The sequence below is a fragment of the Ranitomeya variabilis genome, chromosome 5 (assembly GCF_051348905.1).
Source record: "Ranitomeya variabilis isolate aRanVar5 chromosome 5, aRanVar5.hap1, whole genome shotgun sequence".
NCBI classification, from domain to species: domain Eukaryota; kingdom Metazoa; phylum Chordata; class Amphibia; order Anura; family Dendrobatidae; genus Ranitomeya; species Ranitomeya variabilis.
Genome location: NC_135236.1, coordinates 159600514 through 159619862, shown reverse-complemented (window position 1 = coordinate 159619862; position 19349 = coordinate 159600514). Strand labels below are relative to the sequence as shown.

General features: G+C 41.4%; 1 protein-coding gene across 4 annotated transcripts in view; it reads left to right on the top strand.

The window, feature by feature from the left end:
• NTRK3 (neurotrophic receptor tyrosine kinase 3) overlaps positions 1-18391 on the top strand; it is a 1046838-nt gene extending 1028447 nt beyond the window's left edge. For 3 of the 4 annotated variants that reach the window (XM_077263443.1, XM_077263444.1, XM_077263441.1), the window contains exon 18: positions 16642-16968. In XM_077263443.1, coding sequence (XP_077119558.1) covers positions 16642-16827 — 186 coding nt within the window. In that variant the 3' untranslated portion in view covers positions 16828-16968. Of the gene's footprint in view, positions 1-16641 lie in introns of all 4 variants that reach the window. The other variant, XM_077263445.1, reaches the window with a different exon arrangement.
• The last annotated feature ends 958 nt before the right edge of the window (positions 18392-19349 follow it).

The following is a 19349-nucleotide window of genomic DNA, read 5'->3' as shown; positions in this document are numbered from 1 at the left end:
TCTCTGAGGTACATTCTTCTGCATTGGCAGGTCATCCCGGAATTTTTGGTACCAGGGATTTGGTGGCAAGATCCTTCTGGTGGCCTTCTCTGTCACGAGATGTGCGAGTCTTTGTGCAGTCATGTGACGTTTGTGCTCGGGCCAAGTCTTGTAGTTCTCGGGCTAGCGGACTGCTGTTGCCCTTGCCTATTCCTAAGAGGCCTTGGACACACATCTCGATGGATTTTATTTCAGATCTGCCTGTTTCCCAGAAGATGTCTGTCATCTGGGTGGTCTGTGACCGTTTCTCTAAAATGGTCCATTTGGTTCCTCTGCCCAAGTTGCCTTCTTCTTCTGAGTTGGTTCCTCTGTTTTTTCAGAATGTTGTCCGATTGCACGGTATTCCTGAGAATATTGTTTCTGACAGAGGTACCCAATTTGTGTCTAGATTTTGGCGGGCATTCTGTGCTAGGATGGGCATAGATTTGTCTTTTTCATCTGCTTTTCACCCTCAGACTAATGGCCAGACCGAGCGGACTAATCAGACCCTTGAGACATATCTGAGGTGTTTTGTCTCTGCTGACCAGGATGATTGGGTTGCTTTTTTGCCATTGGCAGAGTTCGCCCTCAATAATCGGGCCAGTTCTTCCACCTTGGTGTCCCCGTTTTTCTGTAATTCGGGGTTTCACCCTCGATTTTCCTCCGGTCAGGTGGAATCCTCGGATTGTCCTGGAGTGGATGCGGTGGTGGAGAGATTGCATCACATCTGGGGGCAGGTTATGGACAATTTGAAGTTGTCACAGGAGAAGACTCAGCGTTTTACCAACCGTCATCGTCGTGTTGGTTCTCGGCTTTGTGTTGGAGATTTAGTGTGGCTGTCTTCTCGTTTTGTCCCTATGAGGGTCTCTTCTCCTAAGTTTAAACCTCGGTTCATCGGCCCTTATAGAATATTGGAGATTCTTAATCCTGTTTCTTTCCGTTTGGACCTCCCTGCGTCCTTTTCCATTCATAACGTTTTTCATCGGTCGTTATTGCGCAGGTATGAGGTACCTGTTGTACCTTCTGTTGAGCCTCCTGCTCCGGTGTTGGTTGAGGGTGAGTTGGAGTACGTTGTGGAGAAAATTTTGGACTCTCGTGTTTCCAGACGGAAACTCCAGTATCTGGTCAACTGGAAGGGTTACGGCCAGGAGGATAATTCTTGGGTCAATGCATCTGATGTTCATGCTTCTGATCTTGTTCGTGCCTTCCATAGGGCTCATCCTGGTCGCCCTGGTGGATCTGGTGAGGGTTCGGTGCCCCCTCCTTGAGGGGGGGGTACTGTTGTGAATTTGGATTCTGGGCTCCCCCGGTGGCCGCTTGTGGAATTGGACTTGTCATCCTCTTTCCTGTTTCACCTGATTCCATCAGTAGTGGGTGTCGCTATTTAAGCTCATTTCTCTGGTGGTTTCTTGCCGGTCAACAATGTTATCTGATGCCTCTCAGTGCTTGTTCCTGCTTCTAGACAACTACTGATAAGTTGGACTTTTGTCCATGTTTTGTTTTGCCTATTTGTTCCAGTTCGCAGCTGAAGTTTTGTTACTGTGTCTGGAAAGCTCTCGTCGATCAGGGATTGCTACTCTGGCGTTATGAGTTAATGCCAGAGTTTAAGGTAATCTCTGGATGGTGTTTTGTTAGTATTTTTCTGCTGACCATGAAAGTATACTATCTGTCTTCTGCTATCTAGTAAGCGGACCTCAAATTTGCTAAGACTATTTTCCTGCTGCGTTTGTTGTTTCATCTGAACTCACCGTCATTATATGTGGGGGGCTACTGTCTTCTTTGGAATATTTCTCTAGAGGTGAGCCAGGTCTTATATTTCCCTCTGCTAGCTATTTAGGTCTTAGGCCAGAGCTGGGCATCTAGCGATAAATAGGAAATGCTACCTGGCTATTTCTAGTTGCGCGGCAGGCTTAGTTCATGGTCAGTATAGTTCCATCTTCCGAGAGCTTGTCCCTCTATAGGCTTGCTATGATCTCTGCTTGCAGAGATCATGACAACAGTGGCTCCTTCTTCAGGCAAGATTACAAATAGATTAATAAGAAAAAAGCACAACATTTAAAGAATACTACTGTAGGACATTTGTTAGGGGGTGGGAAGTGTGATGAGTCCATAGATAAGCCAAGGTAATCAAATTAGGCATTTTCTTACAAATGGAGAGGCAGTGGGAATAATGTTCTTAGTTATCTGGAGTCCTGTTATGATCGTTAGTGGTTGAGGATCACAAAATACTCCAGCTAAGTAACAAAACATAGGACAAGCTTTAGGGAGGTGGTAAACTGGACTGACCGCAAATCTGAACCTATCCAACACACTAGAGGCAGCCGGTGAATGTGACTAAAATCCTAGACGTCTCGAGCCAGCCTGAGGAACTAACTACCCCTAGAGAGAAAGAAAGACCTCACTTGCCTCCAGAGAAATAATCCCCAAAGATATAGAAGCCCCCAACAAATAATAACGGTGAGGTAAGAAGAAGGCACATACACAGGGGTGAAAGCAGATTCAGCAAATGAGGCCCACTAATACTAGATAGCAGAAAATAGAAAAGGGGTCTGTGCGGTCAGTAAAAAACCCTTACAAAATATCCACACTGAGATTTCAAGAACCCCCGCACCAACTAACGGTGTGGGAGGAGAAACTCAGTCCCCTAGAGCAACCAGCAAGCGAGGAAATCACATTTTAGCAAGCTGGACAAGAAACATGATGAATGCTGATAATCAAAAAATAAACAAACAAAAACTTAGCTTGTCTTGGAGAGACTGGGAGCAAGGTAGTCACAAGGAATCTGAAGAGCACTGAATACATTGAGAGCAGGCAAGGAACTGAGTATCCAGGTGAGCTAAATAGGAAACCAACCAAGGATAACAAACCAGCTGATGCTGCCAACCTGCAGAAAGACAACACTACACAGTACCGCTTGTGTCCACTAGAGGGAGCCCAAAAATAGAGTTCACAACAGTACCCCCCCCTTGAGGAGGGGTCACCGAACCCTCATCAAGACCCCCAGGGCGATCAGGATGAGCCGCGTGGAAGGCACGAACCAAATCGGCCGCATGAACATCAGAGGTGACAACCCAGGAATTATCCTCCTGACCATAGCCCTTCCACTTAACCAAATACTGAAGCCTCCGTCTAGAGATACGAGAATCCAAAATCTTCTCCACCACGAACTCCAATTCGCCCTCGACCAGCACCGGAGCAGGAGGCTCAACAGAAGGAACCACAGGTACCACATACCTCCGCAACAAAGACCTATGGAACACATTATTAATGGCAAACGATGCTGGGAGATCCAAACGAAAAGACACCGGGTTAAGGATTTCCAAGATCTTATAAGGACCGATGAAGCGAGGTTTGAATTTAGGAGAGGAGACCTTCATAGGAACATACCGAGAAGACAGCCACACCAAATCCCCAACACGAAGTCGGGGACCCACACCGCGGTGGCGGTTGGCAAAGCGCTGAGCCTTCTCCTGTGACAACTTCAAATTGTCCACCACATGGCTCCAAATCTGCTGCAACCTATCCACCACAGAATCCACCCCAGGACAGTCAGAAGACTCAACCTGACCCGAGGAAAAACGAGGATGGAAACCAGAATTGCAGAAAAAAGGCGAAACCAAAGTAGCAGAACTAGCCCGATTATTAAGGGCAAACTCGGCCAATGGCAAAAAAGTCACCCAATCATCCTGATCAGCAGAAACAAAACATCTCAAATAAGTTTCCAACGTCTGATTAGTTCGCTCGGTTTGGCCATTAGTCTGAGGATGGAAGGCCGACGAAAAAGACAAATCAATGCCCATCTTAGCACAAAAGGTCCGCCAAAACCTGGACACAAACTGGGATCCTCTATCAGACACAATATTTTCTGGAATGCCGTGCAAGCGAACCACATTCTGAAAAAATAGAGGAACCAAATCGGAGGAAGAAGGCAACTTAGGCAAGGGCACCAAATGGACCATCTTGGAAAAACGATCACACACCACCCAGATGACAGACATTTTCTGAGATACTGGAAGATCCGAAATAAAATCCATGGAAATGTGCGTCCAAGGCCTTTTCGGAATAGGCAAAGGCAAAAGCAAACCGCTGGCATGAGAACAGCAAGGCTTAGCCCGAGCACAAATCCCACAAGACTGCACAAAGGAACGCACATCCAGCGACAAGGAAGGCCACCAGAAGGACCTAGCCACCAAATCTCTGGTACCAAAAATCCCAGGATGACCCGCCAACACCGAAGAATGAACCTCGGAAATAACTCTGCTGGTCCATCTATCCGGGACAAACAGTCTCTCTGGTGGACAACGGTCAGGTCTATCCGCCTGAAATTTCTGCAGCACTCGTCGCAAATCTAGGGAAATGGCAGACAAAATCACTCCCTCTCTGAGAATACCAGCCGGCTCAGAAACTCCCGAAGAGTCAGGCACAAAACTCCTAGAAAGTGCATCAGCTTTCACGTTCTTCGAACCAGGCAGGTATGAGACCACGAAGTTGAAACGGGAGAAAAACAACGACCAACGAGCCTGTCTAGGATTCAGGCGCTTGGCAGATTCAAGGTAAATCAGATTTTTGTGATCAGTCAAGACCACCACACGATGTTTAGCTCCTTCGAGCCAATGTCGCCACTCCTCAAATGCCCACTTCATAGCCAACAACTCCCGATTACCAACATCATAATTCCTCTTGGCAGGCGAAAACTTTCTTGAAAAGAAAGCACATGGCTTCATCACAGAGCCATCAGAGCTTCTCTGCGACAAAACAGCCCCTGCTCCAATCTCAGAAGCATCAACCTCGACCTGGAAGGGGAGAGAAACATCTGGCTGACATAAGACTGGAGCTGAAGAAAACCGGTGCTTCAGCTCCCGAAAGGCCTCCACGGCCGCAGGAGACCAATTAGTCACATCAGAACCCTTCTTGGTCAAATCCGTCAAAGGTTTAACCACGCTAGAAAAATTAGCGATGAAACGACGGTAAAAATTAGCAAAACCCAAGAACTTCTGAAGACTCTTAACAGACGTGGGCTGAGTCCAGTCATGAATAGCCTGGACCTTGACTGGGTCCATCTCCACAGTAGAAGGAGAAAAAATAAAACCCAAAAAGGAGACCTTCTGTACTCCGAAGAGGCATTTTGAGCCCTTCACAAATAAAGCATTAGCACGCAGGACCTGAAACACCATCCTGACCTGCTTCACATGGGACTCCCAATCATCAGAAAAGACCAAAATGTCATCCAGATAAACAATCATAAATTTATCCAGATATTCTCGGAAGATGTCATGCATGAAGGACTGAAACACAGAAGGAGCATTAGAGAGTCCAAGAGGCATCACCAAGTACTCAAAATGGCCTTCAGGCATATTAAATGCTGTTTTCCATTCATCTCCCTGCTTAATGCGCACAAGGTTATACGCACCACGGAGATCTATCTTGGTGAACCAACAAGCACCCTTAATCCGAGCAAACAAATCAGACAATAGTGGTAAAGGATACTGAAATTTGACTGTGATTTTATTCAGAAAACGATAATCTATACAAGGTCGCAAAGAACCATCCTTCTTGGCCACAAAAAAAAATCCTGCACCAAGAGGGGAAGAGGATGGGCGAATATGTCCCTTCTCCAAAGACTCCTTTATATAACTCCGCATTGCGGCATGCTCTGGTATAGACAGATTAAAAAGTCGTCCCTTAGGGAATTTACTACCAGGAATTAAATTTATAGCACAGTCACAATCCCTATGAGGGGGCAGGGCACTGGACCTGGGCTCATCAAATACATCCTGGTAGTCAGACAAAAACTCAGGGACCTCAGAAGGAGTGGAAGAAGCAATAGACACCAACGGAGCATCGCCATGAATTCCCTGACAACCCCAACTTGACACAGACATAGCTTTCCAATCTAAAACTGGATTATGAGCCTGCAGCCATGGCAGACCCAAAACGACAACATCATGCAAATTATGCAGAACAAGAAAGCAAATCACCTCCTGATGTACGGGAGTCATGCACATAGTCATTTGCGTCCAATATTGAGGCTTATTCTCAGCCAATGGCGTAGCATCAATTCCCCTCAGAGGAATAGGAAATTCCAAAGGCTCCAGGACAAAACCACAGCGCCTGGCAAACAACAAATCCATCAGATTCAGGGCAGCACCTGAATCCACAAAAGCCATAACCGGGTAGGACGACAAAGAACAAATCAAAGTAACAGACAAAATAAATTTAGGCTGCATAGTACCAATGGTGACAGGTTTAGCAATTTTTTTAAGCGTTTAGAGCATGCTGAGATAACATGAGTAGAATCACCACAGTAAAAGCACAACCCATTTTGACGTCTATGACTTTGTCGCTCAATTCTGGTCAGAGTTCGGTCACATTGCATAGACTCAGGTCTCTGTTCAGAAAATACCGCCAATGGATGAGCAGATTTGCGCTCCCGCAAACGCCGATCAACCTGAATGGCTAAAGCCATAGATTCACTCAGACTTGTAGGGGTGGGAAACCCCACCATAACATTCTTAACGGCCTCAGAAAGACCTTCTCTGAAATTTGCAGCCAGGGCACACTCATTCCATTGAGTAAGCACCGACCATTTCCGAAATTTTTGACAATACACCTCTGCTTCATCCTGACCTTGAGAGATAGCCAGCAACGCTTTTTCTGCCTGATTCTCAAGATTAGGCTCCTCATAAAGCAGTCCAAGAGCCAGAAAAAATGCATCTACATTAAGCAATGCAGGATCTCCTGGCGCCAGAGAGAAAGCCCAATCTTGAGGGTCGCCACGCAACAAGGAGATAACAATTCTAACTTGCTGAGCGGAGTCACCAGAGGATCGAGGTCTCTGAGATAGAAATAACTTACAATTATTCTTAAAATTTAGAAACCTAGATCTATCTCCAGAAAACAACTCAGGAATGGGTATCTTTGGTTCTGACATAGGGCTATGAATAACAAAATCCTGAATACTTTGCACCCGTGCAGTAAGATGATCCACACTAGAAGTCAGAGTCTGAACATTCATGTCTGCAGCTGAGCTCAAAACCACCCAGAGTTCAAGGGGATGAAAGAAGCTAAACAGACTGCAGCAAAGGAAAAGCGGGAGGAAAAAAAAATGTACTCAGGTCTTCTTTTTATCCCACTTCTGCAATGCATTAAACACTTTTTGGCCTGCTCTACTGTTATGATCCTTAGTGGTTGAGGATCACAAAATACTCCAGCTAAGTAACAAAACATAGGACAAGCTTTAGGGAGATGGTAAACTGGACTGACCGCAAATCTGAACCTATCCAACACACTAGAGGCAGCCGGTGAACGTGACTAAAATCCTAGATGTCTCGAGCCAGCCTGAGGAACTAACTACCCCTAGAGAGAAAGAAAGACCTCACTTGCCTCCAGAGAAATAATCCCCAAAGATATAGAATCCCCCATCAAATAATAACATTGAGGTAAGAGGAAGGCACATACACAAGGGTGAAAGCAGATTCAGCAAATGAGGCCCACTAATACTAGATAGCAGAAAATAGAAAAGGGGTCTGTGCGGTCAGTAAAAAACCCTTACAAAATATCCACACTGAGATTTCAAGAACCCCCGCACCAACTAACGGTGTGGGGGGAGAAACTCAGTCCCCTAGAGCAACCAGCAAGCGAGGAAATCACATTTTAGCAAGCTGGACAAGAAACATGATGAATGCTGATAATCAAAAAATAAACAAACAAAAACTTAGCTTGTCTTGGAGAGACTGGGAGCAAGGTAGTCACAAGGAATCTGAAGAGCACTGAATACATTGAGAGCAGGCAAGGAACTGAGTATCCAGGTGAGCTAAATAGGAAACCAACCAAGGATAACGAACCAGCTGATGCTGCCAACCTGCAGAAAGACAACACTACACAGTACCGCTTGTGACCACTAGAGGGAGCCCAAAAATAGAGTTCACAACAGAGTCCGTTCTGTCATCATTGGGCAGAAAAGTATTCACATCGATTTTTGTGGCTAACACGGTACCACAATACAATTTGTTATTGTTTACCATATGAATGTGATAATCTTGAATGATCATAGAGATATGAAGACTGTATATAAATTTGCCTTTATACCACCAAAATAAGAACTTTTTAAAAGTCACTTTTCAAATATCCATTTTTTTTCCTTTAGATGAATCTAATTATATATTATATTCATTCAAACAAAGATTCAAGATATTAAAATTAAGTTCATGTCATTTGTTAATACAGTTAATTAATTATTATAACAGGGTTCACATATGTTTAGCCTTCAGATATGTTCCCCAAATGACTAATAACACATTAGCTTGCATTGTTTTGCCCATGTGTTCAGCTTTGTGTGGTTTCAGTTTGAGATTGAACATCTTCTTGGATATGTGCATTAGGTGCACCATTTTGCAAAAAAAGTGGTATGAAAAATATATTAATATGTGAGCCAGACGTTAGTAATAGTGATGAGCGAATACACTCGATATTCGAGATTTCTCGAGCATGCTCGGGTGTCCTCCGAGTATTTTTTAGTGCTCGGAGATTTAGTTTTTCTTGCCGCAGCTGAATTATTTACATCTGTTAGCCAGCATAAGTACATGTGGGGATTCCCTAGCAACCAGGCAACCCCCACATGTACTTATGCTGGCTAACAGATGTAAATCATTCAGCTGCGGCAAGAAAAACTAAAACTCTGAGCACTAAAAAATACTCGGAGGACCCCCGAGCATGCTTGAGAAATCTCGAGTAACGAGTATATTCACTCATCACTAGTAAGTAATACCAATTATTCTAGAACTATTTTCGTGGTTCCTGATTCACTCTGCAGTAGAATTGTTACTTTAAATGTAGTTGTAATTGTCAACAATATGAGTAAGAAAAGCAAAGATAAAAAAGAAAAATAAGAAAAATTATCTGGTTGTGAAATTGTAAATTAATGCAAGTTAAACTTATAATATAAACTGAAAGAATGGAGATGGAAAGAGAAAAACTACAAGTGAATGAAGACATTTAAATATAAGTTAAAAGATTTAGTAATTTTCTACTTGAAGCTAAAGAGCTAAAGACAGACAGAATTGTATAATCTGACTTAAAATATTATCAATTATTGAGAACAAAAAGTTTCTTTGTTGTATTACTTTGCTCTATCATGTGGATAACTGTTTTTAAGAATCCAAAAGAATAAAAGAATACATAATTTTCTAAAACATTATTCTAAGACTATATACACTCACCGGCCACTTTATTAGGTACACCTGTCCAACTTCTTGTTAACACTTAATTTCTAATCAGCCAATCACATGGCGGCAACTCAGTGCATTTAGGCATGTAGACATGGTCAAGACAATCTCCTGCAGTTCAAACCGAGCATCAGTATGGGGAAGAAAGGTGATTTGAGTGACTTTGAACGTGGCATGGTTGTTGGTGCCAGAAGGGCTGGTCTGAGTATTTCAGAAACTGCTGATCTACTGGGAGTTTCACGCACAACCATCTCTAGGGTTTACAGAGAATGGTCCGAAAAAGAAAAAAAATCCAGTGAGCGGCAGTTCTGTGGGCGGAAATGCCTTGTTGATGCCAGAGGTCAGAGGAGAATGGGCAGACTGGTTCGAGCTGATAGAAAGGCAACAGTGACTCAAATCGCCACCCGTTACAACCAAGGTAGGCCTAAGAGCATCTCTGAACGCACAGTGCGTCGAACTTTGAGGCAGATGGGCTACAGCAGCAGAAGACCACACCGGGTACCACTCCTTTCAGCTAAGAACAGGAAACTGAGGCTACAATTTGTACAAGCTCATCGAAATTGGACAGTAGAAGATTGGAAAAACGTTGCTTGGTCTGATGAGTCTCGATTTCTGCTGCGACATTCGGATGGTAGGGTCAGAATTTGGCGTAAACAACATGAAAGCATGGATCCATCCTGCCTTGTATGGAGCATCTTTGGGATGTGCAGCCGACAAATCTGCGGCAACTGTGTGATGCCATCATGTCAATATGGACCAAAATCTCTGAGGAATGCTTCCAGCACCATGTTGAATCTATGCCACGAAGAATTGAGGCAGTTCTGAAGGCAAAAGGGGGTCCAACCCGTTACTAGCATGGTGTACCTAATAAAGTGGCCGGTGAGTGTATGCATACTGTATATATGTATACACATACATATTATGTATTGCATATGTGCATATATACAGTGCCTTGTAAAAGTATTCGGTTCCCTGGAACTTTTCATCCTTTTCCCACATTTCATGCTTCAAACATAAAGATACCAAATGTAAATTTTGGTGAAGAATCTACAACAAGTGGAACACAATTGTGAAGTTGAACGAAATTTATTGATTATTTTAAATTTTTGTGGAAATTCAAAAACTGAAAAGTGGGGCGTGCAATATTATTTGGCCCCTTTACTTTCAGTGCAGCAAACTCACTCCAGAAGTTCATTGTGGGTCTCTGAATGATCCAATGTTGTCCTAAATGCCTAATGATGATAAATAGAATCCACCTGTGTGTAATCAAGTCTCCTTATAAATGCACCTGCTCTGTGATAGTCTCAGAGTTCTGTTTGAAGCACAGAGAGCATCATGAAGACCAAGGATCAAAACAGGCAGGTCCATGATACTGTTATGGAGAAGTTTAAAGCTGGATTTGGATACAAAATGATTTCCAAAACTTTAAACATCCCAAGAAGCACTGTGCAAGCGATCATATTGAAATGGAAGGAGTATGATACCACTGCAAATCTACCAAGACCCGGCTGTCCCTATAAACTTTCATTTCAAGCAAGGAGAAGATTGATCAGAGATGCAGTCAAGAGGCCCATGATCACTCTGGATGAACTGCAGAGATCTACAGCTGAGGTGGGACAGTCTGTCCATAGAACAACAATCAGTCATACACTGCATAAATCTGGACTTTATGGAAGAGTGGCAAGAAGAAAGCCATGTCTAAAAGATATCAACAAAAAGTGTTGTTTAAAGTTTGCAACAAGCCACCTGGGAGACACACCAAACATGTGGAAGAAGGTGCTTTGGTCGGATGAAACCAAAATCGAACTTTTTGGCAACAATGCCAAATGATATGTTTGGCGTAAAGTCAACACAGCTCATCACCCTGATCACACCATCCCCACTGTCAAACATGGTGGTGGCAGCATCATGGTTTGGGCCTGCTTTTCTTCAGCAGGGAAAGGCAAGATGATTAAAATTGATGGGAAGATGGATAGAGCCTAATACAGGACCATTCTTGAAGAAAACCTGTTGAAGACTGCAAAAAACCTGAGACTGGGACAGAGATTTGTCTTCCAAAAAGACAATGATCCCAAACATAAAGCAAAATCTACAATGGAATGGTTCACAAATAAACGTATCCGGGTGTTAGAATGGCCAAGTCAAGGTCGAATCCAATCAAAAATCTGTGGAAAGAGCTGAAAACTGCTGTTCACAAACGATCTCCATCAAACCTCACTGAGCTCGAGCCAAGGAAGAATGGGCAAGAATTTCAGTCTCTCGATGTACAAAACTGATAGAGATATACCCCAAGTAACTTGCAGCTGTAATCGCAGCAAAAAGTGGCGCAACAAAGTATTAAGTTAAAGGGGCCAAGTAATATTGCACACCCCACTTTTCAGTTTTTGAATTTCCACAAAAATTTTAAAAAAGCAATACATTTCGTTCAACTTCACAATTGTGTTCCACTTGTTGTTCATTCTTCACCCAATATTTACATTTGGTATCTTTATGTTTGAAGCATGATATGTGGGAAAAGGTTGAAAAGTTCCAGGCAGCCGAATACTTTTGCAAGGCACTGTATATACACATGCAGTGGGTACAGAATGTATTCAGACCGCTTTAATTTTTTCACTCTTTTTCATTTCAGCCATTTGGTAAATTCAAAAAAGTTCATTTTTTCTCATTAATGTACATTCTGCGCCCAATCTTGACCGAAAAAAACAGAAATGTTGACATTTTTGCAAACTTATTAAAAAAGGAAAACTGAAATATCACATGGTCATAAGTATTCAGACCCTTTGCTTAGTATTGAGTAGAAGCACCCTTTTGAGCTAGTACAGCCATGAATCTTCTTGGTAATAATGCAACAAGTTTTTTACACCTAGATTTGGGGATCCTCTGCCATTCTTCTTTGCAGATCCTCTCCAGTTCCATCAAGTTGGATGATGAACGTTGGTGGACAGCAATTTTCAGGTCTCCCCAGAGATGTTCCATTGGGTTTAGGTCAGGGCTCTGTCTGGGTCAGTCAAGAATGGTCACAAAGTTGTTCTGAAGCCACTCGTTTGTTATTTTATCTGTGTGGTTAGGGTCATTGTCTTTTTGGAAGGTGAACCTTTAACCAAGTCTGAGGTCCAGAGCACTCTGGAAGAGGTTTTCATCCAGGATATCTCTGTACTTGGCCGCATTCATGTTTTCCTCAATTGCAACCAGTCATGTCCTTGCAGCTTAAAAACACCCCATAGCATGTTGCTGCCACCACCATGTTTCACTGTTGGGATTGTATTGGCAGATAATAAGCTGTGCCTGGTTTACTACACACATACAACTTAGAATTATCACCAAATAGGTCTATCTTTGACTCATCAGACCAAAGAATCTTATTTCTCATAGTCTGTGAGTCCTTTGTGTGTTTTTTTTTTAGCAATCTCTATGTGGGCTTTCATATGATTTGCACTGAGGAGAGGCTTCTGCAGCGCCCCAGAGTCCTGGTCGTTGCAGTATTGTGGCTCCGCCGCTAAGGGGAGTGATGGTACATCCGATGGCTCTAAAGGAGTTCACCTGACCAGGTATCACAGTCACACATTATACTTCACACTCCGGCCACCAGGGGGAGCAAAAGGTTCTATGTATTAGGCCACTCCTCACACTCTGGTAAAACTGGGGGTTGGATAGGAAGTTAAGGAGAAGCTGACTGGGTTTTTCCCAGGTAACATCTAGTGAGAGCAGAGGTTGCTTGGGAGGACTCAGGGAGGTCCCTGTCAGGGGTGGGATCCTGACAGTGGCCTAGCACAGGACAGATCGTTACGGAGCCGTGCCTGCACCTCATTGCGGAAGCATCTTAAGAAAGGACACAAAGCGAAGTATATTGTGGAGAAGTGAGAAACAAGATCACAGCACAAAGGCGATAGAACCAGAAGGAGTCGAGCCCCGAGATTGACAACATCCTTCTGAGGCGCGTAGCCGGCGGCCAGAACGCCAAGGATGTAATAGACTCTATGCATTACTTTGAACTACAGCAGGGCAGTTAACTCTAGGTTGGCTGTCTCACCTTTTCACCTAATGAAGACAACAGAGGCAACTGTGGGAGAGGGGCATCTCTATGGTCCCTATAAAATAACTCCAGGCCTACCCCATCATACGGGTGCATCCTATCCATATCATCTGGGGGAGGGAGAGAAAGAACAGAAACATACACGACAGTTGTGACGACTATCCCGTGGTGCTCAGCAGGGAAGTAATACAACACCCAGGTGCTAGTAGGTAGGCTACTGATTTCCACCTGCAAAGGGAACTCTGGGTGTGCCTTCGGACCGGCCGGTCTCAGCCAGCCCTGTTAGCAGTGCTCTGGATTGCGGATGCCGAAGCCTTCAGTAAAAAGGTAAAGAGACTGCAACCCTGTGTCCTCGTTATTTACTGCGACCTACATCGTCACCTACATCTTTAATTGGGCGCCCCTTAGCAGGGCCACGGACCGGGTCAGGCCACCGTGACATACCCAGAACCGAGAGACCCGGTACCGAGTACCCCACTGCCCTGCGTTTAGGGGCCGCTCCACTTCCGTTGGCCAACTCTGCCATACAGGCCCCACTGGTGGAGGGCTGCAGTGATAGTTGACTTTGTGGAACTGTCTTCCATCTCCCTACTGCTTCTCTGGAGCTCAGCCACAGTGATCTTTGGGTTCTTCTTTACCTCTCTCACCAAGGCTCTTCTCCCACGATTGCTCAGCTTGGCTGGATGGCCAGGTCTAGGAAGACTTCTGTGGTCCCAAACTTCTTCCATTTAAGAAATGTGGAGGCCACTGTGCTCTTAGGAACCTTGAGTACTGCAAAAACTCTTTTGTAACCTTGGCCAGATCTGTGCATTGCCACAATTCTGTCTCTGAGCTCCTTGGCCAGTTCCTTTAACCTCTTGATTATCATTTGGTCTGACATGCACTGTGAGCTATGAGGTCTTATAGAGACAGGTGTGCCTTTACAAATCAAGTCCTATCAATTTACTTAAACCCAGCTGGACTCCAATGAAGGAGTAGAACCATGTCAAGGAGGATCACATGGAAATGGACAGCATGTGACTTCAATATGAATGTCTGAGCAAAGGGTCTGAATACTTATGACCATGTGATATTTAACCTTTTCTTTTTTTAATAAATTTGCAAAAAAAATCTACATTTCTGCTTTTTCAGTCAAGATGGGATGCAGAGTGTACATTCTTGAGAAAAAAAAATGAACTTTTTTGAATTTACCAAATGGCTGCAATGAAACAAAGAATGAAAAATGTAAAGGGGTCTGAATACTTCCCATACCCACTGTATACAGTATATATACTCTATATGTATATTTATATAGAGATAAAGATATATAATATATATACTGTTTAGATATATTTAGATATACTGTATATGTCCAACCCCAAAACCCAAATTCCCAAAATGTTGTGACACTATATATATTTTAAAAAAAGTGAGAATGATTTGGACTATAGCCATATTTCATTTAGAACATAGAATACATATCAGAAGTTAAATGTTAGATATTTTTTTCATTTAATTTGAAAATAAATCATTTATAAAGTGATGGCAGTAACACATCTTAAGTAAAGTTAGGACAGGACCATGTCCACCACTTTGAAGCATCCCCTATTCTTTTTCACAACATTCTGTAAAGCTTTCGGAGAGGAAGGTTATCCAGTTTTTGTCTGTTGTAAGATTTTAGTTGCTTAACAATTCTGAGTCTTCTTTTTTTGTTTCATAACTTGTCACATATTTTCTATTGGTGAAAATTCTGACATTTTTTGCCAGTTCAATATTCCTGCAACTAAAAATGCATACTACAGTTTTCTAAATTGGGCCAGAAGGCAATTACCAATGCCCTTAGCAAACTATACTTGCTAGCGATATTCGGCTTCCATGAATAAGATATCCTATAGCCTAGTGTGCATATCAGAGGAATCGTGGAGGAACCTTTTGATGCTAAGTGGGAAAAGTGAAGAGAGCAGCACTTCCACATATGAAATAAAAGCACTATTTTATTTCTTTAAATTGTAAAATCCAACATACAAAGATAAAACAAGTATGTGTTTCCGGAATCCAAGACGCCCTTAATCATAGCATACGCTATGCTACGATTAAGGGCTTCTGGGACGCTAGAAACAGTTCTGTTTTTTATCTTTGAATGTTGGGTTTTACAGTTTAAAGAAATAAAATATTTTTTTTCTTCTTTGGAAGTGCTGCTCTCTTCACTTTTCCCATTGTTGCTGAGCCACACCAGCTGGAGCTGCGGCACACTCCAGTTTCTGTCCAATGGACTTTCAAACAACAAAGCGTTGTAAGCTTTGATACTTTTTTCTTTTGATGCTAACTCAGTATTTATCTTCACAATATGTAATAACAACAGCACCAAGCAATTGTAATAAAGAAAACAATGATTTTGTTTTGCCATAAGTTCAACATTTCAGACACAGCTCACTGTAACCTTCAGATATGTCCACACGTACATGTTATTGAATTTGGATAGGGAGTTTATTTTCTCACAAAACAAATTCAATATGATATTTTGTTTTTGACATACTAGCAAAACTCACAAAAGACTGCAGCCTACATCACAATCATACAGTGCCTTCACATCTAACAAAGACCATCTTGCACAGTGTATCACAAAAAAATGTTGCTATGATCTCTCTGATACAAAGAGCACACAAAAGGATTCTTGCACTTCATTCCTTAGCACACAGACAGACAGCAGCAGAGACATGGAACATATTATAAGACCAGTACTGAGCAGTGTAGCTGTAAAACAAGATCTAGCTTGAGTTAAAAGACTTGTTAGAAAGCTCAGAATAATCTTACTCTTCTTCTCATTGTCTATCTCTGCTTGTTTTCTCACTCTGATCCTCACTCCACCTTCTTCCCCTCATCTACAAAATGTATAATAGGAGGTATAACCTGACACCTCACTGTGAGAGCAGTTTATTTAGTCTGGAGTAAGATGGACTTGAGCTGTTTTTTCAGTGGATGGTGAGTTGAGGTGAATGGGGAGGGACATGTGGTTTATAAGTGAAGAAAGAAGCAGAATTCTTTGCTAAGATATGTTACAAAGTTTCTTACTTTCACCTGTAAAAATTGCATTTTGCAAAGTTTGTTGAAACTACTTTTCTCGTTTAATGATTTAAATTGTGTTTTTTTCTGTTATTTTTAATATAAATGTTATGCTGTTTATGGCCAATTTAATATAGATGAATAGACAGTGTTAGAGAAATGTACTAAAGAAGGGATGGTAAAAGCATATGTGAACTACAGATTGTGGAATTCATGTTTTCTTATATTATTAATTATGCATAGTTTGTCACTATTTTATTTTTCTTTGTCACAGGAGATACATATTTTGTAATTCTTTTCATGTACTATCTTTATTTTTTTCAGGTTATTGAGTGCATCACACAAGGACGCGTCCTAGAGAGACCTCGAGTGGCTCCAAAAGAAATCTTTGACATTATGCTGGGGTGCTGGCAAAGAGAACCACAGCTACGGTTAAATATCAAAGAAATCTATAAGATTCTTCAAGTCCTAGGGAAGGCTTCTCCAATTTACTTGGACATTCTGGGCTAGCAAAGCAGCTTCTTAAATTGTCCCACCCTGGTTTACCCTCATCTTCCCTTATCCTGCTTTTCCAAGAAAATGTCTTCATTTGGAAAAAAAAGTCAAAAAAACAAACAAAAAACCCAACAAAAAAAACTTAAGTGCCTGCAACACATTATAACACAGAAGAAAGCCTGTAAGAGCAGATTAATTTTGTACATCTTCCACTAATACAACAGAGAAGGAAGTCTCTGCTATTACAGACTAATTGTACGTAAAAAATTAAGGAATTTGGGGAGTAACTTATTCCATCGGAGATGTGGTCGTCCTTTTGCTCCTGTTCAACCAGTGTGCACAGCTCAGTACTTAACTAAATGCATAAAGACAATCCTGTTCTGAAACTCCACGGTGGCATCAAGCCTTAAGATGACATAGTCAATGGAGCATTTTACCTTTGTTGCATACACAGTGATGGACTGCAGCAACCTAATGTGTTATCTCCCTTATAGAAGTATGGAAATTTGATGATCTGCTTGTATACTCATGAAAGAAACAGCAACAAACTGCATCTGAAATGAGGAAGGAAGAGCAATTTAGCCATTTTTTGGAAGCTGTACATTTACCTACTGTTCTACGAAACCTCTAAATTTATGAACAATTTTTGTAATCTGTTAACTCCAAAATGTATAGGATTTCTGATTTCTGGAAAATTAATTGGTACCTACGGGTAAAACAGATTCTTTGTTTATTTCAGATCAGTTTTTTATAAATATTTTTTTTGTTATCTCTAGAGAAAAAAAGTGGCATTTGACCACTGTAAGGGAAAACAACAACCATTGTGATTTTAGTTTTAAATGTCATTTTGATCTCCTTATACCTGTAACTGGTATTACAAATGGTATAAAAATTTTACACAAGTACGCAAATATAGAAATTTAGTCATGGGAAAAGTCAAGTAAGGAAAGGATAGTTTTTGTGTCATTGTCCTTCCTACTTTTGCTGTTTTGGGGGATGTCTTTGTTTTAATGTAGTGTGTCTCAGGTCTGAATTACAGTTCTATGGGAGTTTTCAGTGACCCCACATTCATGTTAAATTCATAATGATAGAAGTATCCTGTTAATATGAGGACAGATTTATTTTCATAAAAGAAAAAATCTAGAGAAATAAGCTTAAATGTCTTTATTATTATTTATGTAAACATAGAGGAGGACATTTTAATGAGGGATACGTACATGCCACCATCCCATTTTCAGTCTAAAATCCCAGAAGAATTTTTTTAACAATGTATGTAGGATAATCGTAACTGAGCTGATGTAAAATAACATTTCCATAGTCAAAGTAATTTCACTTTATGCATCATGGTTTTTTTCTTAATATGCTACAATATACATATATCTTATTTAATCCATTGACTTGATATGAGGATAGGATGGAAACCAGACTGGATTACGACTCAAACCATTCCACTACAAACTGAAATCACTTTCCATGATTATACCAAAAACCCAGAAAGGAGCAAAGTATCAGGCGTGGAAACAGCTCATCCCAGCATAGTTGGATTAAAAGTTGGATTAAAATGTTGGAGTCGTCAAGGAAAAATAAAAGTTTGAATTGCAATGTAAAAATAAATAAATTTGTCAAATTAAAATTCATAAGCTATGGATATACCAATTGCTTTCTCAAAAATTATCTCTTTTTTCATGTGGATATAATCATTGAAGATACTGGAAGCACCGGACTTTGTAAAACCCCTGACGTACATGATATTGAAAAACAGGAGAAATATTAGATACTTCCTTATTCACCCTGTTTGGATGAGACCTTATGTGAGAAACCTGACATGATGGATGTAGAGACGAATGAACAAAATGAAGCAAACAAGAAAAGAGACTAACTCCTAAGACTTTGGTGAAAAGGGATTGGAACTGATGCCCTTCAGCCTGCGTATTGTGTATATGTCATGATAAGCTTTGGAATCCAAGGGAAAACAAGAACAGATTTATAAAGGAGAGGTCGAAAATGGTCTTTGAATACTTTCTCTCCAAAATTGAGCAGTTATTGAAAAAGACAATGGGACCATCAATACTCATAGTACAGATGAGGAGAGTCCGTGGGAGGGGCATGACCATTCTCTAAACATTTAGTTGACGCATATTAACATTATCACTTTGGAAAAGAACAAACTAACTGCAAAAATTCAGCATGGATTCTGGTTCAGAAGCTGGCATGGTAAAATAGGCCTGCAAATACCAAGTACATGTCTATTACTGGAATATTTTGCTATAACATTCTTTTCATCCATGCTTGTTGTTTGAGCAACAGCGGGTGCATAATTGTATAGTATGCTGGCTGTTTCTTTATTTTTCATTTGAGAGCTATTTCCTTGACCTTTCATGACATTTATGTCTGTGTTTTGTAGTCCTATAAAAACAACATAGAAATCACTGTGCCGCTTATGTAAATATCTAGTTTCTATTACTTGTACATAGTTTATATATATATATATATATATATATATATATATATATATATATATATATATATATATATTA